The 27,109-nt window shown below is 36.4% G+C and overlaps 1 protein-coding gene across 1 annotated transcript in view; it reads left to right on the top strand.

Annotated features, from left to right (window-relative positions):
• The window catches only part of PLCB1 (phospholipase C beta 1), a 618,667-nt gene that overhangs the window by 472,362 nt on the left and 119,196 nt on the right, over window positions 1–27,109 (top strand). Inside the window, exons 12-20 of the mRNA XM_006921600.3 lie at window positions 2,112–2,194; window positions 9,005–9,089; window positions 10,564–10,741; window positions 15,107–15,174; window positions 17,065–17,161; window positions 19,321–19,405; window positions 21,000–21,124; window positions 24,430–24,584; window positions 26,683–26,847. Coding sequence (XP_006921662.1) covers window positions 2,112–2,194; window positions 9,005–9,089; window positions 10,564–10,741; window positions 15,107–15,174; window positions 17,065–17,161; window positions 19,321–19,405; window positions 21,000–21,124; window positions 24,430–24,584; window positions 26,683–26,847 — 1,041 coding nt within the window. The remainder of the gene's footprint in view (window positions 1–2,111; window positions 2,195–9,004; window positions 9,090–10,563; window positions 10,742–15,106; window positions 15,175–17,064; window positions 17,162–19,320; window positions 19,406–20,999; window positions 21,125–24,429; window positions 24,585–26,682; window positions 26,848–27,109) is intronic.

The raw sequence follows: 27,109 nt of genomic DNA, 5'->3' as shown, positions 1-27,109 counted from the left end.
AAACTCTAGAGTCAGACAAACTTTCATAGGGTTTACTAGGTACTTCTCTCTGTGATCTTTGGCAAATTGGTTAATATCTCTGAGCCTCCATTTTATAATCTGTTAAATGATTGATATTATTTTTCTTCTGGAATGCTTATAGCCTGAAATAAGATATGCGTTTGGAACACAATAAATGCTCATTTAATGGTAGCTCTTGTTTGTATTAGTAAGAGCCTAGAGGTAAGTTTTAGGGTAAGTGGGGAGGGAGTCACCAGCAAGGTAAGAAATTGTAGTTGATTTGAGAATATATGCCCATCATGAGCTGGGTTCTTTATCTTCTCTCAATGCATTCTCACAATAGGCTTGTGGAATGAAGTTTATCACCCCCACTTTACAAGTCAGTAAGCCAATGCACAGAGGCATTAAGTGATTTTTCCCAAAGTCACACAGCTTGGAAGGCTAAGAAGTAGGACTCAAACACAAGTCTGTTTGAATCCAAAGCCTGTGCTCAAAAAAAAAAAAAAATCAAATAAAGAATTTAAAACCTTGGTGTAGCTCGCTATTTATAGTGCACTCATTTTTGATGGCATCAACTATTATAAAAGTTAAACTGATGATGTATGAAAGGCAATCTGTGAATTCATTTCTAAAAAATGATGAGAGCGATGCTTTTGCTCCGTGCAGGCAAATCTTTCTTGCAAATGTAGCACAGAATTAGAAAGCCTTATTTATACTCTGGGGACAGGGAAATAGCTTTCTGGCTTGGATGTAAGGAAAGCTATGCATTGTTTAAAGAAGGTAGAGAAGGTAGAGGGAAAGGCTTAGACATAAGGAATGAGAGTGGACATTCCTACTTGAAAAGAGAATACGAAAAGAATAAATGCAACTAAAAACAAATGTTTGAGTATGTGAAACCACAATAGTACTCACAGTGATATAATTAAAAGTAATGAGATTGTACTTTAATACCAGTTCAATAAGAAAAACATTTTGAAAAAATAATGCCCAAAGCTGGTGAATAGCATTGAAATCTGGTTCTTCATATATTATTCTAGGCAATCAAAGATAAGAATTTGGAGACACACAGGAGACTTCAAAAGTATTCATATTCTTTAATTCAATAATTCCTCTTCTGAGAATTTATTCCCAGAATAATTCAAATATTAGGAAAAAATGAAGATGTGCTTTGTACAATTACTTCAATGATAACTTTTAAAATACGTCCCACAATTGGGTAATGGTTAAATCAATTATGATACTGCTACTCCCTAGAATTTTATACAGATATTAAAGCTTATGACATACACTTTTTTAAAATACAGATTGAGGAATGAAGTACAGATACATGTTACAGCATTGATGAATGGAAGTACGCTACATGAAAGATGTCAGACATAAAAGGCCACATATCGTTCATATGGTTCTTTTATATGAAATGTTTGGAATACACATATCTATGGAGACAGAAGTAGATTAGTGGTTGCCTAGGGCTGGGTGTGTGGAGTGGGAGTGGGGGAATGGGGAGTGACTGCTAATGGGTACATGATTTCTTTGGGGGGCGGGGGGTGAAAATGTCCTAATTTAGGTTCGGATGGTTTTTGCACAACTCTGTGAATATGCTAAAAATCATGTAATTGTACACTTTAAATGGGTAAATTAAATCTCATAAAAATGTTTGAAAATACAAAGAGCACTTACTATAGTGAAAACTTATACAAATACATGAAAAACAAGCTAGGAGTAATATAACCAAATGCCAACAGTGGTTTGGTTCAAAGCATGAGTTTATGAGTAAAAATGTTTGCCTTCTCTTGTTGTCCAACATTTTAATAATATAATTAGATTTATTTCATTATTTTAAAAAGTAGATATAATTAGCAAATAGAAGAACCCTTCTCCTTCACAGTTGCATCACCCCCTCCACCAAAATTCATTTTTCTTTTCAATACCTTGCTAAGAGTCAGAAAATTTATAGTCCAGCAGCTTTCACAATCCCTTCCAGCCATTTCAGACCATTTGAGACAATTTTATGAATGAGAAAGATAGCCACATAATGGATGTAACCCCAAAGAAAAAATCTACACATTAGAATTCTGGCATATTGAATGTGCATGTGTTCTCATTTTTAGGAGGTGATAGAAGCAATCGCTGAGTGTGCATTTAAGACTTCACCGTTTCCGATTCTTCTTTCCTTTGAGAATCACGTGGACTCGTAAGTATTTAAGACATTCAGTAGGGAGTCCTTTTCCCAAGTAGGGCATGTTTAATAATTGTTCATCCAATGTAAAATTATATGACATTGTTAATGGTGTTCTTCGATTATGTTGTATATTAGATGGCATGTTTTCATCTGAATGCGGTGGAATTCATTCATTTAAATCTCATTTACATTAAAATAATCCACTGGACTTGCGAAATCTATTTTCATGCTGTAGTAGGATTTTTCAATTAAGGACTCCTTTTTTTACAGTGCAGTGAAACACTTCTTTTACATAATACATGTCTCTTTTGTAGTGGGCCACTTTTCGAATCCTCCTTCATTAGCTCCTTCTGTTGCATGCAAATTTATAGTCAGTTTTGCCATACTAAAATAACTAGTTTCGTGCACATTGGAGCCTGTAGAGGGACAGCTGTAAATTCTATTCTGCCACTCTGCACTTAGACAGAACTCAGACCACAAAATGTTCCTTCCATTCTCTTCCCATTGGTTTCCCCTGTTCGTTAATATTGGCAAATATTTTCCTATTTCAAAATAGCCTGCACTTATTGCTGAGCTACACAAAGAAAAGGTAATTTTGACTGAACTTTTTATATTTCATGACAAAGGACCAGAGTCAGACACGTTTATATCAAATATGGGGATATTGGTTTTTCATGTAGTTATTCAATTTAAAGAGATTGAAAATGAAAAATTTTAATCTATATTGAATTAAAATTCAAGAAACTAAAATTCTCATCCATGGAATTAATGTCTGAAGACTCTGTAGTATTGACCACCATTGCTTAAACTAGCATTTGTGCAATAGTCCTCTTTTTCATTTCAATGACCTAAGCTGGTTTCCTCAACTATAAACCAACAGAACCTGTTCTAATCTGGCTCTCAAGCCCCTTTTTTACTCCTTATTATTGAAAGTCTTTCCCAGGTTACTAATTTCCTTTGTCCAACTAATTCGAAACACATGCTTCAATTCACTAATTCTTGTAATTTAGTAACTTCTATTACTAAATCTTAAAAAAGCAGTTTGGTCATGACCAAATTTCAGCTTGAGGAATTTATAAGTAGTTAAGTATGATCATTTGTTAATGCATCTGTGGAGAGAGACCTTCTTTTGAAGCAACCGATTTTATAACTGTCGATATTTTTAGTTTGTTTTCAGTAAATTCATATTACATTTACCAGCTCGCGATTCTGTTTCATTAGGAAATAGACATTCAATGAATGCTGCCATAATTTGGCACATAGTCTTTCTCACATTTCCGAGGATCAGTGGAAGAGAAAAGAATTTATTCTGTTTCATTGCTATTTCTCTTCTAACTAAAGGGAGTATCTCTTTAATCAATGTATTTAGTACCTCATTTGCTGTGACAACTCTGATTTGCAGGTGACTTTCCTGGAGCATTGTTTCATCTCTGCCCTTCCAGTCGTATTTGAGCTCTAACAATGCTTTAGTATCTTTCTTCCAGGTACTAGATATAGTTCCCAGACTTGTCGATGCATTATTTCTTTTTTTTTTGTAGAAATATCTCCAAATCTAATGTATTCATTTTCTCCAAGAAATGTTTCTATATAAATTAGACAAAATGAAAGGCTATTTACAAAATTTACAAATCCATCCTTGATTGTTACACCTGTTACATTGAGCTCTCCTATAAGGTAGCCAGAGAGGTATCAATAACCAAGCATGACATAAGCGTGACAACAGCTAATATTTATTATGTCCCAAGCAGCGTTCCAAGCATAAACTCATATAACCCTCACCACAAACCCAGGTGCTCTTAAGAGTAAATATTATTATGATTATCCCTATTTTACAGATAAATAGGGATAAATCCCAAAGAGGGTAAATAACTTGTCCAAGAATCTCAAAGAAGGTAAGTAACTTGCCCAAGGCTTGTGCAGTTAAAACATGACAGAGCCGGGATTCACATCCCCCTACACTGGCTTCAGAAGTCACGCTCACAAGCCTTTAAAACATTGAATGAAGACAACCAGAGCATCCATCAGGCAACTGCTTGCAAACGTTCACATTTATGTGGTTGTGCCCTTAACCACAGGACATTTCATGCAGTCTTCAACACCAGTCATACAGAGAGCCAAAAGTGGGCATGAAAACTAAGCCTTACATTGTATACACACACACACACACACACACACACACACACACACACACACACACACACACACAGAGATAATGCCATAATATTACTCTTTCTGGTTTAAAAATGAGAAATTTAGCTATTAAAAGTTTATTAATAATTCATACATGGCAAAAGAAAACAGGAAAACGGCCTTCCCAGGATGCCATGATATTTATTATTAAACTATTGAGATAATCTCATGGCAGTAAAATACAAAGATAATTCTGTTGTGGGAGGAAGTTGCTTCATATTTCTGTTGTCCTTGAGCTCCACGTATCGAAATTGCTCAGCCACAATTCTTTTTTGGGAGGACTGTCACACACCCAGAGAAAACCGATAAGCTTTCCCTTTGCTGGTAAACGCTTTGCTTGACACGTGAGCCACCTCGCCTCATTGCTAAACCTGGTGGCACACATCATACATCAGCTGCAGCACACTCTTTTTTTTTGATATAACCTCAGAATTCTTCTCAACTCAGTGACTCAGGAACACACCTATCAAAAACGTCTGAAATTTATTTACCATTTCTAGTGAACCATTTTATTCTCCTGTGTACTGCAGATGCAAAATGCTGGTCTCAAAATTCTGGTCCCAGTTCATTTGAGCCACACCTCCAAAACAAACTCACACTGGAAAAAAAAGAAATCCACTGAACTTTCTGGTATTTCTCTATTTGAAATCACCTATTTGTGGACAACAAAGGAGAATCTGCCATTAGCTGCTGGCAACTTATCCTTCTCTACCTGCCATGTCAGAATCCCATAAAATGCAGATTCCTAAGACCTGCCCCCACTCCTGAATGCGAATTGCTAGAAATAAGACTTTGTAAGGCCCTAGTTAACTCTGATGTGCCATCTAATTTGTGAACTAGCACTCTCATAAAAGAAATTCTACACTGAAGTCTAGGGAAGTAACCTTTAGCCATGGTTCAGCCACAGACAACGTGAGATTTTGGACAAAGTTCTTAATCTCCATGCATTGTACATTCTTCATCTACAGAGAAGGAGGTTGCTTTCGTTCAGCTTGGAAGACTTACCCCATGGAATGGGGCACATTCCTAGGTCAGAGAACTGACCACTTTGCCAGGTGCCTACAGTTCACCAAAACATTGCAGGTATTTTAATATGTCCAGATGTGTCTGCTGTGGCCTGAAGCTCAAAATGTATTTGTGAATTATTTCCTTTCACCTCATCTCCATGGTAGCCACTGTTGATGCCCTAAATGCCTCAAGATTTCTTTTTCTTTTTCTTTCTTTCTCTCTTTTCTTTCTTTCTCTCTTTTCTTTCTTTCTTTCTTTTCTTTCTTTCTTTCTTTCTTTCTCTCTCTCTCTCTCTCTCTCTCTCTCTCTCTCTCTCTCTCTCTCTCTCTCTCTCTCTCTCTCTCTCTCTCTCTCTCTCTCTCTCTCTCTCTCTCTCTCTCTCTCTCTCTCTCTCTCTCTCTCTCTCTCTCTCTCTCTCTCTCTCTCTCTCTCTCTCTCTCTCTCTCTCTCTCTCTCTCTCTCTCTCTCTCTCTCTCTCTCTCTCTCTCTCTCTCTCTCTCTCTTTCTTTCTTCTTTTTTTTTTGCTCTCTAATTGCAATTTTAATGCCTTTTATTTTTGCAGTTCTAACCCACAATTCCAGTTGGGTTGTTTCCCACTGACCTTTTCTATTTAGTTCGCTCTCTTTTCTGATTTAGTTTCTTGTCAGGTGGACATGTGTGTTTGTGGAGAACATGAATTGTCTGACTACCAAATAGCGCATTTTACTTTTTTCTTGGATAACTACCTCTTGTTCTCTCCATCTCAGTGGATTTTGAGGCAGGTTTTTAAAAATGTAGGTCAGACATAGATCCTTGCTGTACAAAATTCAGTTGATCCAGGGACCAGCATCACTGGGATGCTTGTTGGAAATGCAGAGTCTCAGGCCCCATCCCAGACTCTGCCTCCCAATTGTCGTTTTCTTAAGACCCTGGTGATTTGAATGAAATATTAGAGCGCTGCTCTAAACACCGCAGTCTGCTAACCACTTGCATGAGAATTACCTGCCGGCTTGTTACAAATGCAGGTTCCAGGGCTCCACTCCCAACTCTGAATCAGGAGACTGGGAACTAAGCCACTTGTAGTTTTAGCAGCTTTAGGTGATTCTTAAGTGGAATCGAATTAGATTGTCCCCCAGCAAATTCCTTCTCGAGCCTGATTTGGGGACTGCCTGACAGAGGACAGAGAACTCTGCCCGTCACCTGCTTAGGGACACCTGGACCATCTCCCTCTACTGGTGAGAATATCTATCGTTCCCTGAGTAATCCAGAAAGCAGGGCGTTAGGGTCAAACCTTTCTCTTCACTCCAGGTCTCTGATCAAAGGAGCTTGGGGGTCCCATGTTCCAACACTCAAGAAAAATGTCATCTACTTCAGCACCTGTTGACTTACTTTAATCTATCACAGCAGTTTTCAAACTTGAGCATGCATCAGAACCATCTAGAGGGCTTGTTAAAACAGACCCCAGTCCCCACTTCCCCGGAGATTCTGATTCAGAATCTGCATCGGAGGCCTTGCATTTGCAGTTCTAATCAGCTCCTGGTGCTGTTGATGCTGCTGGTCCGGGGACCACACTTGGAGTAGCAAAGCTCTGTGACATTTAACAGCATTATTCTGTGAATCTGAAACGGAGGGTTTGGACAGTTTTCTGTAAGCAACCTGCAACTTCTGGGCCCAGCACAGGCGGGCTTGTTTCAGCTACAGCCACAGAGCCACCTGGCTTGGTTGAGTCTCTAGGCCACTTATCCATTGAGCAAAGATGTCTGAACAGAGAATGCCGAAAAAACACATCTCTGCTTGCTCTCCAACTTCTAATAACTTGCATCCCCAGTGTTTTCAGGATCACTTCTCTGACTGGCAGGTTTTGCCTCCCTGATACTGCTGGGGAATGCTGCAGTATATTTTAGGGCTGCATAAGCCATGTACTAAAATCTCATATGGGTCTAGAAAGGCAAGTTGGGAACTGGGGAGGTGGTTATAAAGGGACTTGCAAGTTCTGTGAATCTCTCCTTTACCTCTCCCTGCTATTCCAGGAAAGCAGTGACCTCGGACTCATATTTGAAACCCAGAAAACTCAATCGACCCCCAAAATAGATGCCTTGTTTTTTTTAAAGGGATGCATAAAGAGTACTTTTCCCTGTGGACCATTGCAGTATGATTTGAACCCCTAAAGCAACCCCCCTTCCAGAAAAAAAACAGACCACAATCCAGATTTAACAGTCATGGAAGAGCGAGTGAAAACGATAACATTTTATAATTGCTTGGACTTGCTGAAGAGAGGCTTGTCACTCACTTATTCTCACGATAGTCCCAGGTCTGCTAGGCTGCGTTGACGTTGTGGCACGTGGGGACAGCTATTGGAAAGCGAGTTTGGCAGCCTGTAGATCAAAATCACAGTCCATAAAACCCGATGGAATTAGACACCTTTATACTGATATTTAACATTCTACAGAATGAGAAAAAAAATTTTTTTATTGCTTTGTGAAAGGTCAAGGGAAGCGGGAGTATTGGAAGAACGTGGATGTGTCCTCGTATCAGCCATGTCTCTTTGTTAGCAGACACAGGAGTGGTCTAGTCTGGCTGGCGGTGCTGTCTGCTAACATGGGTCATCTTACGTTTGCCCGATCTTTTAAAGTTTCAAAGGTGTTTTCATTCATTCCTTCACTTCTTCTTCTCAGCATCCTCCGACCCTTTCCAAGAACAGTTATTACCCTCTTCGTTTTACAGATCAAGAACAGTTGAGAGCCTGGAGCTCGGCGCAGCAAACGCTGCAGCTGCGGCCTTTTGCCATCACACCAGGTTCCTGCTGGCGCATAGTCAAGCTGACACCGCCTCTGCCTCCCTGTCAGGCAATAAGAGTCGCAGACACCTTCCCCCAAGGTGCCTGCTGCTTTTGTTTTTCCTCCAGGACCCGCTCCCAAGTGGACACACTTCTGCCTGTCTGCCCTTTGTCTCCTACATTTTGAGATATGTTCTCTCTCTCTCTCTCTCTCTCTCTCTCTTTCTTTCTCTTTCTTTTTCTCTCTCTCCCCCATCCCTTCTCTATCCCCATCTCTCTCTCTCTCTCTCCCCATCTCCCCCTCTCTCTCTCTCTCTCTCTCCCCCTTCCCTTCTCTATCCCCATCTCTCTCTCTCTCCCCATCTCCCATTCATCCCCTTCATTCCCTCCTTTCCTCTCTGCCCACATCCTTCCTTTCCTTCCTCACCTCCTTTTAAATGCTCCTTTGCAGCATAGTTCACTCTGTTGTTTGGACAAATTTCACCCAAGAATTCACATGAAGTCATGAACAAGTTCTGCCCCCAAGTGTCTTGCATTTGACTTAGAATCAGAAAATTAAACAAAAGGGACTGAATCTCTAACTCTAGGACGTTCAGGAATCCAGTGACAGGCAAATGACCTGTCATCCCCTCCATCTGTGTCTATGCAGGTCAGCCTTGGGAATAGGCTCTGCCATCCACCTGTCCGTGGTATTCATTCACATAAGGCAGGATAGTGAACGAGGACTTTAGAATGATACGAATGAATTCTGAAGGGCAGGATGAGGGCATTCCCTCTTTCTGTACTGAATAACGCGAAGTAATCCTTCCTGTCTGACCTCATGAATAAGCTTCCTTGCTCTTTTTCCTTTCTTTCTCGTTTTCCCTCAGCCCAAAGCAGCAAGCCAAGATGGCAGAGTATTGCCGACTGATCTTTGGGGATGCCCTTCTCATGGAGCCACTGGAAAAATACCCAGTAAGTAGCTTTGCTGTTTACCCCTGAAGGAGCACACATATTATTTATGATTGGAGTGAGGAGGAGGCTTCCTTACATCCTTTCCACATTTATTTTTCTTGGTAAGATGATGCAGTTAATACTGAGCCCTTTGACGAGGAGGATGCCAGCAGTTTGCCCTGCTGAGGGTGGGAGACGCGCCTCCACTCTCTTCCTCTGCCCACAGTCTTCTCCCTCCCTCACTGCTAGATGTGACCCAGTCAGGACTGCAGTATTCCCATAATCACAATCAGCCCACAGAGACAGTCCGAGAGGACAGGGCTCCGATCACCTCATCGCACCCCTTTGAGAGAAATGGGTCAGCTAAATGGGACACTGCCAGAGGCACAATGACATCTGGCCTGTCCCTGCTGGCCACTGTTCACTTCCTTGCATGAGCCTCTTGGTGTAGAACTCAGGCGTCCTGTTACCATGGAAATATCCCTGTTTGGGGAGAGAAAACAGCAGAAATACCCTAAAGTAGCCTCTTCTCTCTCCGACCCCTTCTCCCAGTCTCCTCACATCTTACATAATTTCATACCGGTCCCCAGACTCACTGAAAGCAAAGAATACGGGAACAACTTACGGGAGTTCACTATACTTTCTAAAAATAACCCATCTTGGGGCTTGCGTGTGTGCTTTCTGATACAATATCTAATAACCTCCTCAGGGGAAATTGATTTTCCCACTAGATGTGCAAACTTGAAACACTAGAAATGGGCTTGCAACGAAGGGTAGCTTGAATCTCAGGGCTGCAAGGAAATCTGAAGCCACCCGGTCCACTTCTGCTGATGCCAGTGAGATTGCAACTGAACTACTAGTGCCAGGAGGGCACTGTTTTTAAATTGCATTCTACAGACTTGCCTGGAAGCTCTTGCTTGTCTTTCCCAACACTTCCTGGCAGACACCACTTTACCTGGCTTCCCTCCTCTGAAAATCCAGGCCAGGGCCCCCTTATCTGTCCTAAATCGAGATGATTGGATTTATATAGTCCATTGGAAAACTCATGAAACTTCATGTTAGCACACCCGATCTACTACTAGTGCATTTCCGTGATCTTATTCATGTGGATTTCGTTGTGAGAAAATGAGTACAGTAGTCAAAATATACCTTTTATGTGGGAAAAATAAAAGAAAAGGCTATGCGCCAGCCCCGTTGCAGGACACACTTAGTACGGGTGATAAAGAATGACCTAGAAGCCCTCGGTATGCAAAGCTGTCCTCAGGGGTTGGAGAGAGATTCTGAAAGGAAGTGGAAGTCAAAATATACCTTTTATGTGGGGAAAAAAAAAAAAAGGCTATGCACCAGCCCCGTTGCAGGACACACTTAGTGTACCGGTGATAAAGAATGACCTAGAAGCCCTTGGTATGCAAAGCTGTCCTCAGGGGTTGGAGAGAGAATCTGAAAGGAAGTGGGAATGTCATTAAAGAATCTGCTTTCTTTTTTCCCCCATTAGCTGGAATCTGGAGTTCCTCTTCCAAGCCCTATGGATTTAATGTACAAAATTTTGGTGAAAAATAAGAAGAAATCGCACAAGTCATCAGAAGGAAGCAACAAAAAGAAGCTCTCAGAACAAGCCTCCAACACTTACAGCGACTCTTCCAGTGTGTTTGAGCCCTCGTCCCCTGGGGCAGGTAAGGAGCTGGCAGGCTCTTGTTCCCTTATTATGTGTGGGTTTGAGAATTGCTGCTCTGAAATTAGCTCATAAGGACTTTTCACATTCTTGTTTGGGCGCAGCTTTAAACTGCATTGGTTTTCTTTTGCTGCTACAAACTCGGTGGCATAAAACTACACGAATGTCTTATCCCCCACGTCAGCCCGTGCAGTCTTACTGGGCTAGACTCCAGGGGGCCACAGGCTGCGTTCCTTTCTGGAGACACTAGGAAATCCTATTTCTTGCCTTGTCCAGCTTCTAGAGGCCACCCTCATTTGTCATCTAATGGCCCCATTCTTTCATCTTCAAAGCCAGCAATGTCACATCTCGCTGGCCCTCATTTCCCGCTGACCACAGCCAGGAAAGGTTCTCTGCTTTTAATAACTTGTATCTTTACACTGGACCCAGCCGGATAATCCAGGATAATCTCCCCCCATCTCAAAGTCCTTAACTTAATGTCATCTACAAGGCCCTTCTTGCTGTGTATTCACAGGACATGTATTAACAGGACATGTAGTCACAGGACACAGGACAAAGTCACAGGACATGGACATTTTTGGGAGGTTATGATTCTGGCTACCACATAAACCAAATAATCTTTGGAATGACCTCATGATTTTAAGCTTCTCAAAGGCAATGATCCCTTGACGTTAATTATAAGACTGGACACAAGGTGCTCACCCAATTTGTTCTCATTGGTGATGCTGAAGAGTTCTGGGCAATTCTGTTTATCCATATTTTAAAGAACCCTTTTAAAATGTGAAATGGTAAAGTTACTTGAATATCTGTCAAAGCTACTGGATGATGCTTAACATCATTAATTTTCCATTTAGATTTAATTTGAAGTAATAAATTTTTGTGGTTGATGATAAAAGAATTCTAAGTGGTCACCGATTTCCTTTGACTTATTTGTGATTTAGTCTATTTTTCATGTTTAGTCAGAATCTCAGTAATCTGAAAAGTACATTGCAAAGATCTCCTGGTTGGAGGGTGGACAGTGGAAGAAATTTTAAGTTTGAATGTAGAAAGTTCTTCAATGAAAAGTTAACTAACGTTGGAACAATCACTTTGGAAAATTGCTTGGCAGTATCTACAAAAGCTGAACATATGCACCTCCCATGCCTGAGGGAATTCCATTTCTAAGTATATGCCCAACAGACATGTACATAGATGTTCAAGGGACATGCACAAGAATTGCTTAAAGCTGTACTATTCAGAACAGCCACAAACTGGAAACCAACCAAATGCCCATCAACAGAGAAATAAATCATGGTACATTCACACCATGGAATACTATGCAGCTATAAAGTCTAAAACTGCACACAACAATATGGATGAATCTCAGAAACATAATGTTGAGCAAAAGAAGTCAGATACAAAAAAAGTATCTACTGTGTGATTCCATTTATATAAAGTACAAAAACAGAGAGAACTAACTTATGCTGTTAAAAGTCAGGACATGGTGACCCTTGGTGAAGAAGTGACTGAGGGGAGGCTAAAGGGGTCTTCTGGAGACTGGTTATATTTTGTTTCTTGATCTGGGTGCTAGTTACTAAACCTATGTAGCTGGTGAAAATTTATTGCACTGTACACGTATGGAATCCATACTTCTCTGAATATGCATCATACAGCAATTAAAATATTTTTAAATAATTTTTAAAATTAAAATATAAACTCTATGGCAATCAGGAAAAAAAAGGTTGGCTAAGATTCTAATTTATTTTTTCTTCTATTTTTCTATCTTGATTGTCAATTCCTTTTATTGTTAAGATTAAAATCCTTATCAAATATTATATAATTCTTTGAAAGTTTTTTTTTTTTGGTAGTTCTTGAATGTATATTTCAAACATTATTATACAGTTCTTACATTTTTTCAAAAATAACTTTTGTTCTCAGTAAGAATGTTCTTTTTGAAGTTTTGGAATGAATATTATTAATAGGCCACCTACTTCCAAGCTCAATTCTACTCCTTGAATGCTAGCAAGTAAACCATGTCTTCCTTTGCCTGTGGGAGCTTGTTTTACCATCTGCTGTTCCCACTACCAGCTCTCTCCCTTATTAACTGGATGCATGATACAAATAATGGTTTTTAGAGGCAGTGAACATTGTTGCTTAATGCAGAGAAAGAGCAGCAATCTGTTAGTAATCGGTAGATTTCCTAAGATAGCCCCATATTCTGTTGCGCAATCTTTTTTTATTTCAATGGAAAATTTTGGACATTTTAATATGTAGGTAGGCCCCTGAATAAAGAGCACTGTTAATTTACCATTTGGTTTGTAGTTGTTCTCAGTATTGGGAACTCAAGTAACTTGAAAAACATGAAATGGTTCTTATTTCAAAGCTAACTTATTTCTCATGGCCCTTGTTAGCCAGGTGCCTCTACAGGATTCAGCCCTTTGCCAGCACACTTGTCTTAAAGACTTTTTTTGAAGTAAGATTTTTTTATGGTTCAACAGGCTTCCTCCAACATCCCTCCAAAGATTTATAAAGGAACAAGCAGGTTCCTGCTCATAGAGTGAAGGAAGACAAATTATTTTTTTCTCGCATGAACCAAAGAATGACCTGATTATTTAAAATGACTGGTTTATTGTTGTGCCCCATGAAGCATTGTGCAGAAGATTCTGCAAAATAACTTTTTAAATTACTTGACAAAAAGAAGCTCCTCTCTAATTAAACAATGAAAAATAGTCACAGGAACTTGGAGCAGTAAATATTTGGGACAAATTTTGGGACGTGGTTCCATAGTGTAGCGGTTAGCATGTCTGCTTTACATGCAGAAGGTCTTGGGTTCACCCCGCAGTGGAGCCATGGTCCATGGTCTATGGCTATGCCACCCTGAACAAACCTGATGTCTGATCTCATAAAGCTAAGCAGGCTCGGGCCTAGTTAGTACTTGGATGGGAGACTACCTAGGAAGACCAGGTGTTGTAGGCATAAATAATAATAAATCATTTTTTTAAAAAAAGAAAAAAACAAATTTTGTTTCAACCTCTTAAAAGAATGTATTCCTAACAAAATAAGACATATTTTCTATCTAAAATATAGTGGATTCACCTTATTAACTAAAACAATATCAGCTTCATAAAGTGGTTGCATGTGGCTCTCTTTAATTGAAAAAGCCATAAATAATAAGCCTTGTTTGTCCCAGTCATCTTTTCCCTTTAAAGATACTTCATGAATACTTTGCTCATGGCTGTCATTTAGTAATCGATTCAACTTCATCAGCAAAATGAATACATTTATAAGCTTCTTGGAAGACAAGTGCCGTGGGCACTGTGTCATTTATATAGATTGAGTAGGGCAGCTAGCTAAGTTTCAGAAGACTGCGAGAGATACTTGTCAATGCAAGTTGACTCATTGTTGAGCCAGTGTTGCCATCTACTGGGCTTGTCATGCTATTGCACCATGTGAACTCAGAAGTACTCAAATCAATGTAGAACTATGCCTTTTTTACTTGAAAATCTTTTTACATAACTGTTATTACTGGGTCTGATTAAGGCCCAGAGATGTAGAAGAGTTTAATGCTTCATACTAGTGAAAATATTTAATCTAGCAGAATCATCCACCAAATCTTCAGAGAGAAAAACAACCCATTGAAACGACTGTTGAAGCTGAATTATGTCTGAGTATGCTAGATTTCCATAATGCAGAATGATTTTAAGAATTCACTCATTTTATCCTACCCTTTTAAATAGAATTTTACCATTTTTCAAGATACTGTATGTATAGTGTTTAGACAAGAATATATTCAGCAAATAAGCCTGCAAGCAAATAATAGGATACAATTGGTACCTTAACTGTTTTTGTATAGTCAAGTGTATTATCATAGCCCCACCATTCCTGCACCAGCTCGTATCCTCTTTCTTGACTTCTGCGAGGTCCTCTATGGCCTTGGAAGAGTAATCGCAAGGTCACTGAGTGCTAGCCAAACATCATATTGAAGAATCAGGAAAGAGAAAAAGAGAGAAAGATGGGAAAGTGACAGTTTATCTCTTTTAGGGTTATACAGACCCTGAAAGAGAATGTATACATCAAGAAAGGATACATGTACCATAGAAAACTAACTGTACATGCCATATTTTTTAAATAAAGATAAAAAATGTTAAGCATTTTTTATGGAATTTGGAAATTTCAAATGGTATTCACGAATAAAATTTAGGAAAAAAGTCCACTTCAAATCGTCAGTATAATTCTCTATAATTTATAAAATTTAAACACCCAAAAGAATAATTTTAAAACAAACCGTGAAAGGCCAATTTCCAAGGAAATTTTGGGTAATGCATATGTTATGTGTGCCTCAAACCTGTAAATGTTCACTTCATGATTTTTTATTAAAATTTGACAGGGGAAGCTGATACAGAGAGTGACGATGACGATGATGATGATGACTGTAAAAAATCTTCAATGGATGAGGTAGGTGTCTAGGGCTCGACCTCTAGTCAGAGGCATTCTGCTCATTTGCCAGGCCTCTGGATATAGTCCGTGATCACCTTCTGCCATCTAGTGGTCTAAAGTCACAGTTCACCTTAAAACTTTTTCACTATCCTGTAAACAAAATGATGCAGACTTAGGTCACTAAAGGAATAAGCAGGGCATTGAGAAAAGTTCTCTAGAATAAACAATGATGTTGAGATTACCTTTCACCAAATGGGATACCTAGACGGTAAATTCACAATTCGTGACATACAACTGCCTGCTTCAGTTTTTAAGACAAGTAAATCGATCGTCAAATGGTCCAAGTTCAGAGAAGATGTGAGGTTTGGAGAAATGTTCAGAAATATGACAATTTTGGAACTGCTAAAGATACCTATTGACATAAGCTCAAGCATCCCACATAACTTCATGGGCTCAGAAATGTTATTGCACAGAATCTAGAAGTAAATCAGAGCTAGGTCAATTGGAATTTTAGAACTTTGTTTTAGCAGCAGTCCTGCTCAAAAAAATTATACTGAATCTGTTTTCAAATATGTTGGAAAGTATCTGTCTCAGTACTTAAATCTTCACAATTAAGTAAGCAAGGGTAAATGACAAATAAGATACTGTTCTTACTTGATATTCTTCCTCATAAATATTTTTTGTAATGAAATCTAAATTTTTAACTATGTTTCCTACTAAATTCCAAGTTACTGTCTTGGGAAGAAAATTGTTACAATGCCTGGTAAAGTATTTCTGCTTGAGAATTATTTTAATTATTTATAAATTTTTATCAGTGAATTTTTATAATTTAAAAATTGTCTGACTAAATAGATGGTCCATTTCCTAATGAATACTTCTCAGTTAATGTTTAACTTAATATTGCTACAGGAGTTTTCAAAAGCAACCTTGTCTCCACATTTTCTCATTTAAAAGTAGGAGAAAATATATTAATCTATAGAAGTCTGTCTATAACAATATTTCAGTGTTCGTTTTCTTCTTTATCAAAAACTCTTTCAAAATAATATGTAATAGCTAATAATAATTAAAGTAACATGAGGTTTTACTATGTGCCAAGCAGTGCTCTGAGCTTTTTCACATAAATTAATTAATTCAATAATCGCAAAAACCCTATATGCTAAAGGAACTGATTTTATCCTAATTTTACAGATGAGTACATTGAGGCACAGAGCAGTTAAGTAACTTGCCCAAGATGGCACAGCTTCTAAGTGGAGGGTTTGGGACTTCATATCAGGGAATCTGGCTCTAGGACCTGAGCTATTTACCCCTACATTATACTTTACTGTTTGCCTAATAGGCACACGGGAACCATGAAGGGAGGGAAGAAGGGATGTTTATATAAAGAAAAAGAATAGTTGTTTGCCTACCCCAAACCATTTCTGCAAGGTAACCTTTTTTAAAAAATAAATAAATTTAGTTCATTTAGTGGTTACCCATGTGCTAATTTTCTCATTGTACAGTGAGTTCTTCATTTATTAACTTGAGACATTCTCTATGGACTTTGCTATGGCAGATGAGTTGTATTTGTAGCCAGTGCTTTTCAAACTTTTCTGTGCATTTGAATGACTGTAGTAAAATGCAGATTCTAATTTGCTTCATTTCTAAGGATCTTCCAGGAGAGGCTGATGCAGCTGGTCCCAGAGAACTTGGGGATTGCCCCCAGACCTCTTTCATCCCGCCTCACACTTGGGTAAAGTGAGGTTTTGCTTTTTCTTCCTCCTGTAATGAACTTTCTATTGGTAATAATCATCTTCAGAAGAGGAAGGATGATTTTCTGCTCTCATGGGTCACGTGATCACTGCCCTGGGAAAATAACCATCAATAATATAACGTTGACTCTGGAAATGTTATTTTTATCCATGCTTTCAGGGGACTGCTGGGAGCGAGGCTATGGCCACAGAAGAGATGTCTAACCTGGTGAACTATATTCAGCCAGTCAAGTTTGAGTCATTTGAAATTTCAAAAAGTAAGTTTTCCTGGAGAGAAACCTCTAATGTAACATATAAAAGTATATTTTAAACAAATGGTAATTAGACTGAAACGTTACCCTTCATAAAACTATTCTGTGCTGGTGAAGTCTTTAACATATGCATGAGTTGCCTATCAGGTATATATATATATTATATATTATATCATATCATATCATGTCATACATATTTTAATAACTATATGAGAAAGTATTCCTTGATGTTTCTCCAAAATGCTTACTAGGACTAGGGGCTATACATGGTTACCAGAAAGACATTAGAGCAGAGTACAGCTGACTGAGAGTTTCACATTTGTTTTTTGTTTGCAACAACACAGTGGACTCCACCCACTATATAAGGGACAGTGTTGAAATAAACTACCTACCCGGCCCCTAGAAAGGAAGCAGCCAGAGAGTGTTCAGCCCTGATAACTAGAAATAGAACCAGATCAACCAATTCACCCACATTCCATTTGTCCAGTCTGTTTTATATATTTAGGAAAATAATCATTAGCTTTGTATCACTTTATGTTTTCTTTTCATCCAACTACATATCCATATTAGGTACAAGAAATATATATATATCTTTCCTCCACCTAGGGAAAAGAGCCCTTTTATGAAATTGCATGAAATGTAAGATGCTGTCAGGTTAAGAGAATCCTTGGGACTTTTTAGCTGTTTCTAAGCCTTTGCTCTTAAAAACTAAATTTTTGCTTCAACACAGCAGCCTTTTATAAAGGATAGTTTTACAGATATATCATAGTCTAAGCTTCTACATAACACACATGTATAATTGTATAATTTTACCCAGAGTCCTAACTTAGTGGCATATGGTATCTAGATCTCTACAATAGAGAATTTAATTTCCAGTACAGTTTATATATAAAGATTTCAACATTTTCTTCGATGTTAACAATTACCGATGCTGCTTAGCACTGGTTGTTGAATTTGGAATGTCCTTTTTGTATTACTGCAAATTTCATTGACTGTAAAATGAGCTTTCTTAATTCATGAGTCAAAAGCTCCTAGAGGAGCTGATGCATTTGAGTCCTTCAGAACCTGGTAACAAGGGTGTGAGCTGAAGATTTACAAACAAGTGCTTTTATCCTTGTGTTTGATATTATTTTATCACTTTTTTTAAAAAAATGGTACTGCACATATTTTACAAAGCACCTATTAAATGGACTTAATTTTAATTAGCAGTCATGACTCAAATAGTCATATGAAAGTAGATTTTTGATAGGCAAAAATAAGAGAAGAGTTTACCTTACAGATTATTAAATTCAGAAATGTGAAGAAATAGGGAAAGTAGTCTGGGAATGATTAGGAAGAAGTGTGAGGCTTTAATTGTGGAACATAGGTGTCAAAGAGGGGAAAAGGCCTCAAAGGGAACTCAGTTTTAAAAACTGAGTGGTATCTAACCTCTCTGGATGACACCTGTCTTAATACTATATATAACAGTTTGATTTTTTTGTTGGGAATTGGACAGAGAAGCTGTTTGACTCTTAATCTTTCCAAACTAAGAAAACTTTGTTTTGTTGCTTTCACTTTAATTGGAAGCTTTGATTTCACTTTCAGGATGTTGCTCTGTGTTCAAGAATATTAAGACATCTAGGACATTCACCTCTCTGACCCTGTTATATAACCTGAAAATGAGGCCATCAGACTGGGAAATTTCCAAGGATCTTTCTGCTCTGAAATACAATAATTCTAGTGTCACGTTAGTTGTTTGAACTGAAGGGTACATACAAACTGAGGCGGGTGACAATTGTGGGTATAAAAGAGATTGTCAGCTTCTAGGAAACATACCCAAGGTTTCTTTTGTTAATCCTCAGCAATGGCCGCAAGAAGTCAATCTGGAATTAGAACAAAAGATGTATGAAGGGCCTAAAATTAATTTCTCCATGCTAATGCCACCATGTCCCTAACTTGTATAATCATAAGCATATCTGGCCCAGGTAGTACATACTAGAAGAAACAACTAACAAGACTCAATTTTTGTTGCAGGTAAATAGTTCACCGAAAAAAAAGAAAAAGAAATATGAAGGTCACATTGAAAATTAAGCACCCTAAATTCACCGAATATTTGCCTACCTCTTTTATGTTATAATTTATAACATTGAATTTATTTCTCACTTTTTTTGTTGTTATTAACTTAGAAAGAAATAGAAGTTTTGAAATGTCTTCTTTTGTGGAAACCAAAGGACTTGAGCAACTGACGAAGTCTCCAGTGGAATTTGTAGAGTATCCTTGATTTGACGAATGCCGACTGAATTAGCACAACTGAAGTCATGTGCTATTTAATTTTTGTTTTAAATAAGCAGAAGAAGAATGCATGAAATGGCTTAAGCCAGTCACCTGAGCATGATAAATAGTTACAGGTTTCATATGCAACTCTGAATAGGGTAGCCTAGCCTATGGAAAAGAGAACCGGACTTGGAGTAAAGGATTTCAAGATTAATTTTACATCATCAAGCTCTCTGTACTTTGACAATTTGCTCAACCCTTCTGAATTTTCTTGTCTGTAAAACAAAATAATGATACCACTTTATGGCTAGCTGTTCAGGTGAGGGACAACATATGTAAAGTGTGTATGTGTGTACTTTATACCTGTATAAGATATGTGTAAAGGGTGTGTGTGTGTGTGTGTGTGTGTGCATGTGTGTGTGTGTGTGTGTGTGTGTGTATAAACCTGATGACATCTTACATCTTGGATATGTAATAGATGTTCAATCAAAAAATAGTTGGGACAATGATATGAGAATGTAAGTATATATTACTAATAAAGGTTTTGTTAATACTTCTGACAACAAAATCTTTTTATTATTATCCATGAACCAAAATAAAATGAAACAGGTCTTTAAATATTTTTGATAAAATTAATACTAAATGTCCCAAAGAGCTCAATTTCATGAAGCAAGTTTTGGAATAAAAAGTCTGTTTTAAAATTCATCAATAGGAGAGAGAACAAATGTAAACTCCATAAACACAGTCACACTATAAAAATCATAATCATTAGTATTCATTAAGTAACTGTCTATGTGATACTGCTTTTATTATATGTTTAATTTAATACTTACAAAAGTCCTATGATATAGAAAATGTTCAATCTATTTTATAGAAATACAGAATATAGAAAGTGAGGCACAGAAAAGTAAAATAATTTGACCTAGACTATACAGCTGGCAAGTTCGGGAGTTAAGGTTCAATTTCTAGTTGGCCTACGCCCCAGCCCAGGCTCAGAACCCTAACTAACCTCTGCCTAACTTGGTGATAGGAACAGTCATTTGTGTTTTAAAGATATAGTTGTTCAATAACTAAAAGTTTCTCAGGATGGAAAACTGATGACAGTAGGAACCAAAATACAAAATGAGGTCAAAATCTTCTGAGCTATATTCACCTTGTTAACATTCCCAAAGATAACTATATGCAGAGAGCATTTGAAAAATAGCCATACAGTTCATATTATCTGTTTCTGCCAAACACAGTATCATTCTCACATGACTTGACACGTTTGAGCTCCCTTGTGTGTCCCTAGTCCCTAACCCTGTCCTTAGTAATCTCCCCAGAATCAGGTTGACTTTGACTCAGCCATTTTTGCTACCTTATTAGTTTTCAACTACAAGGCTCTGCAAAGGTGATGCCACGTTTATATTATAAAAGCATATTTTTTCAGTTTGTTCGGCAAGCTTTTTACATATTTCGCCCACTAGCTCAATGAGATCATCGATATTTAGTTCATTTTGCCAAATGGAGAAAGATGGAAGGTGGCCTCTCGGTTAATATTTTTGGCTAATTGTTTTTATAATTGTATTCACTACTTAACATGATGGTCCAGATATAACAAAATGCAGCTTAGCAGGATATATCCAAAAGGAACACGTGTGGATTCATCTAACTATATGCCTCAGCTCTTCTGGAACGCGGGTTGTCAAATGGTCGCACTTAACTTCCAGACGATGGGTAAGTAGCACAGCTCATGCTCATTTCCATTCTGTTATGAAGTCACCTTTCCAAGTGTGCACAAACCATTCCCAAGGAGAAGAAGTTGCCAGACTTGATTGAAACAAATATAAGCAAATTTCAATGAAAGAATCATCAATGTAAGAAAAGGTGAATTTTGAAAATTGAGAAATTGTCTTCAATACTTGTAAACAAGTCTTTATTTCTACTGGTTTTGCATTATTTTCAAAAAAAATTGTTCTACTTTTTAAAGTAACATTTTTTTTTGTAGAAAATTTGGAAATTCAAAAAAGTATCAAGAAAGAATAAAACTGCTAGGAACGCTACCACTCAGAAATTCAACACTGCTAACTTTTGGCTTTGTAATCTATAAATATTTTTTTAAGCTATATGTATATATACATGCTTTTTCATTTTAATATACAGATATGAAACTTCATATGAAACTTCTGTATCTGTATATTAAGCACATTTCACAATTTACTAAAACCCATTTCCTATCACTGAACGTTAGGGAATTTTTTTTATTATAATGCTCTGAGAACAGACTTGAATATAAATTGTCAAGTCTATCTCCTAATGTTCTTTTGGAAAAGTTCCTCAGAGCGATTCTATTAAAAGATGTGAATGTTCTGAGAATCTTTGTGCAAAATGCCAATTTGTCCATCAAAAATATTGCTCTAGATTTCTCCACCGACAATGTATTATGTGAGGTGTTCCCACTCATTTGACATATTGGTTAAGTATTATTAATAAATAATATTAATACAATTTCAGACAAAATATTATCTCACGTGTTTTTATTTCATTTCTTTGATTATTATTGAAGGCGGATGTTTTAAATGTGTTTTTTATTTTTATGTTTCTGCTTTTATAAATGTGTTTTGATTTTTATATTTCTGCTTTTATGAATGTGTTTTGATTTTTATATTTTGGCTTTTATGAATGCGTTTTGATTTTTATATTTTGGCTTTTACGACTTGCCTATTCATAACTATTGTCAGTTTTCCTATTCATCTTTAACAGCACTTTTTATATAAAAGTCATGTTGTCTTATTTAGTGAAACAGATGAGATCAGATTAATGTTTTGTATATGGAGTCTTGGCTTACTTTTATGATTGAAGACTCCCCACCCCAAACCAGATTCATTTTTATTTCTCTTTCTCTCATGGATTTTTTTGTAATTTATAATTTTACATTTTCACTTATCCAAATTTAATTTTGATATATAATCTCAGTAGGACATCAATTCTTTTTTAACACTGACCTGGAATTACAACTTAATAGACATTTATGTTGTTCACTTGGGTCCATTTTTTTAATTTATATTCTTCTCCATCAATAAATTTATCTGCATTCTTGGAACCGGTAACTCACTGTTATTATTGTAATGTTTAATATAATATTACTTATTATTGTATTAAAAGTGGAAATTCTTCTTCGAGGCTATTAATTTTCAGTTGTTTTCTTGCCATTGCCAGTAAGATTCCTGTTCCAGATGAATTTACTTAAATTATTATATTGTTTCCTGCTCCCTCACAGGAAAAATAAATTAGATTGTGATTAAATCACATTAAGTTTATAAATCTATCTGAAGAAAACTGACATCCTTACATTTTTAGTTTTTTTAATCACCGAATGTTTTTCTCTTCACTTTAAGCATTGTTATGTTGTCCCTCGGAAAAATTACTCATCTTTATTAGAAATCTAGTTTCTTTAGATGAGATACTTTTTTTTAACATTATGTTTTTAACATTGTTTCTAGATATTAATATTTGTATATGTATATTATAAATAAACTTATTTTATAAATGACTATCTTCCTAAGCTCTTATAACATAGTCTATTTGCAAGCAGATTCTATTGGTTTTTTCAGATACACAATCATAATTTAATCACATCTACTGTTGCCATTTTCTTAAGACTTTGGACTGACTGTTCTAGGATAACATAAAATAATAGTACTAAGAGTGGGCACCTTTCTCTTCATGTTGACACTAATACAAATTTCACCTTTGTGATATCTCTGAGTAGATGTTGGCTGTGACTACGAGACAGATATTCACACATTAAAGAAGTATCTAACAGTGTATTAGAAATGTATGTTAAATGTTATTAAATGTCTCTTTGACTTCTATTGAGATGATGATTCTTTTGTAAGAAAATGTGAAATTATATTAATAGATCTCCTAATATATAATTATCCTTGTGTTCCCAGGATAAAGTCTACTTGTATATTATTTTTTAAAACATATGATTTGCTAACATAAATTTTTAGGCTTTTTAATTTTTTTAGTATGAGAAGTCCATCATTTTCTTTTTTTTTTGTACTTTTCTAATTATAATAGCTTAATAACACAACAGATAAAATTTCACTTATTTTCTCTGCTCTAAAAGTTATTTGTTTTATGGAACTTTGAAATACGTCTACCATCACCTCTTTATTGTTCACCTCAATAGAAATGAGTTGTGACTCAGATAACCTGTAATAAATGACAGCTTCTCAAATTCTTGATTACTTTAAAATGTTGTTTTTTTAAACCCTAGTAATTGCAATTAGTGTGGACATTCATTTCGTACACTGGGTCTTAGGAAAACTTTGACCAGTAATCTTCGTTCATTAGAAATGAGTCAATATGTAATTAGGAATGCAGATTTTAGAAAGGAAACTTTTTTCTATAAATTAATAAAAGGAAAATTATAGCATCCACTGTTGGTGAGGTGTGGGGAAGTCCATCCTCAAAAACATGGATAAAAGATTTAAAATGGTTTAAACTGTCTAACGGGTATTTTAGCAAGATTTATTTAAAAGATTCTTCAACATGCATATCTTTTGACCCAGAAATTTCACTCCTAGGAAGATCATTAATGATATCGTTAAAGATTTCACCACAACCATGTTTATCAAAACATTGTATGTAATGGTGAAAATTTAGAAGAGACTTATAAGTGTGTCCAAAGAGGAGCCTGTGTTAATCCATTTACTCGAATGTACCTATTCAAAAGAATTTTATACAGCTCTTAAAATTGAAGCAGATATTGAATGAAATGAACATACTGCATGCTCAAAATATATCTGGAGTAGAAAAACAGAATGTACACCAAACTGTTGGCAATAGTTTATCTCTGGATTTGTAGATTACAGCTCAACTTCTTTTTTTTTTTTTCTTATCCGTGTTTCCTAAGTTTCTACAGTGAATAAATATTTCTTTTTAAAGGGGGGACAAATTGGACTGTAATACAATCTTACCTTCTTGCTCTAAATTTAAATAGTCACATTAAGGGTTGTGTTTCTGATATGCAGACCTGGCTATGCAGATAAACATGGGGATGTATGAATACAATGGGAAAAGTGGCTACAGATTAAAGCCAGAGTTCATGAGGAGACCTGACAAGCATTTCGATCCATTCACCGAAGGCATTGTAGATGGGATAGTGGCCAACACTTTATCTGTTAAGGTACGTACATCTCTACTATAAAATTGTCACCTATAAAAGTCTTGAACATTACTTATTTTACATAAAGAAGTAGTCACTCTGTAACAGTTTCACTAATTAATATTTATCCTAGGTTTATTGAGCCCATTTTTACTTTAAAATTTATGTCATTTTATACTGAAGATTACAAATTAAATTTCAATGGAGTGTTTCACAATTATATCTTTCGAAATTATTTCACACCATATATCTAAAGAGTGGAGTTGGCAGAATTAGAGCTTCAAGATTATATTTATTTTAGGAAATTGTTTTCAGCAAAGGATGTTTAATTTATGTCATTTGATTAAGATAAACTCTCAGGCATCACACGCAAATAGTGTTATTTTTAGGATCCTTGTCAATGTTGTTATAGTTGGTCAAACTAATAATATTTTGTCTTTGTTTGCCAGTTCATCTTGTTTCATACATATTGGCTTACTTATTTATTCTTTCTTGAAAAGTCTACTGTGACAGTGTAAGTGCTTATAAAACAATGACATAGAGACAGGAAAGTAAGTTGAGGGGAAACAGTTGAGTCCCAGAAAAATGTAAACTGCTACCTGAGTCCAGAATAGAGACACTGTTTTAGAGTTGTCAGTTTCCCCTAAATGGACAGGTGTGATGCAGTAGAGACCTGCCTTTTATATTACAGCTGGAACCAAGATGTGGCTCATATCTGTCCAGTGGTGCCTTTGTTTCGATCCTCTGACGTAGTCTTTATAGTACCAGAATGGACTTGCAAGCTCAAATGGTATTCCGCCATCCTCTTGTACTGATAAGAACATGAGAGTCCTTATCATTAAATTTAGTTAAGGACTTCTGCTTTGATCAAACATCATAAGCACACAAAATATTTGGTACATCTGAATTCCCAGTGTGACTCACATAACTTGGAAGTTTCAAACATGTTGTAAAATGTCTGTTGAGTTGTTCTCATGTGGAACTTCAAATTAAACAGAGAGATTGTTGCTTGCAGAACCCATGCATCCAGGCTAAAAAGAACATTCAGGAGAAATGAGTTCAGCATCTTTTTATATGTTTTTCGGCCATCTGTATGTCCTCTTTGGAGGAATGTTTATTTAGGTCCTCTGCCCATTTTTTAATTGTATTTTTCAGTTTTTTTGGCAATAGGTTGTATGAGTTCTTTATAAAGTTTGAATATTAACTCCTTATTGGATGTTCTCATTGGCAAATATCTTCTCCCATTCAGTAGGATGTCTTTTATTTTGTTGGTGGTTTTCTCTGCTGTGTAAAAAACTTTTTAGTTTGATGTAGTCCCATTTGTTTATTTTTTTCTTTGTTTCCCTTGTCCAAGGAGATACATAGCGAAAAAAATATTACTAAATGCAGTGTCAAAGAGTTTACTGCCTACATTTTCTTCTAGGAATTTTATGGTTTCAAGTATTACATTTAAGTGTTTAATTCATTTTGAGTTTATTCTTGTATATGACATAAGAAAGTGGTCTAATTTCATTTTTTGTATATATTTGTTCAGTTTTCCTAACACCATTTATTGAAAAAACTGTCTTTACCCGTTGTATAATCTTGACTCCTTTGTCATAGATTAATTGACCATATTTCTGGGTTCTCTATTCTGTTCCATTAATCTACATGTCTGTTCTTATAGTAGTACCATGCTGTTTTGATTACTATAGCCTTGTAGTATAGTTTGATATCAGGTAGTGTGATACCTCCAACTTTGTTCTTCTAATAAGCTTTTTCTCTTGTAACATTTTCAAGTATTGCAAAAACCTTTATACTCAGTTGACTAAAAAAATAATCTTTAACATTTAATAGATATCTCTTAAATACAAAAGGTATAATCTCATCAAACTTTTGGTAGTTGTTCATTTATTTCTTTCCATGAAACTCTGTCTTATTAATTGCCTCCTTTTAACTCCAACATTTTTAGTATTCTTCTATTAATTCTTTATCTGAAAGAAACATTATATTTATACTTTGCATCGATTTCATTTTGATTATGGTTCAACATTCACCATCAGCATTTGTACATCCCTAATGCATTTTCTTATGTTATCGTTATTCATTTATCAAGAGTTTGTTTTTTATTATTTTCTAGATTATTTCAGGTCAATTTCTTTCTGATAAGAAAGTTGGGACTTACGTGGAAGTAGATATGTTTGGCTTGCCTGTAGACACAAGGAGGAAAGCGTTTAAGACCAAGACATCACAAGGAAATGCTGTAAATCCTGTCTGGGAAGAAGAACCCATTGTGTTCAAAAAGGTTGGCCTATTTTTTGCTTTCGCTTCAAAAGTATACATGTAATTTGCTTTGAAAATATAGTAGTAAATGCTCACTAACTCTTTGTATTTAAACATAGAACATTTGTCATTTTCACATTGAGAATGTTCATGTCAAAAGCAAATGGTCTATGTATTGAACAAATTCTTCATTAGGATAAAGACATAAAACATACAGGAAGCTGTATCTCTGGTGACTTCTTTTGAAAATCTAAATTGTAGATGGCAACTTAACTTTTTATCAT

This window comes from Pteropus alecto, unplaced genomic scaffold, assembly GCF_000325575.1.
Source record: "Pteropus alecto unplaced genomic scaffold, ASM32557v1 scaffold45, whole genome shotgun sequence".
Taxonomy (NCBI): Eukaryota; Metazoa; Chordata; class Mammalia; order Chiroptera; family Pteropodidae; genus Pteropus; species Pteropus alecto.
The sequence above is the reverse complement of the archived record's forward strand: the minus strand, read 5'-3'. Positions and strand labels throughout refer to the sequence as shown.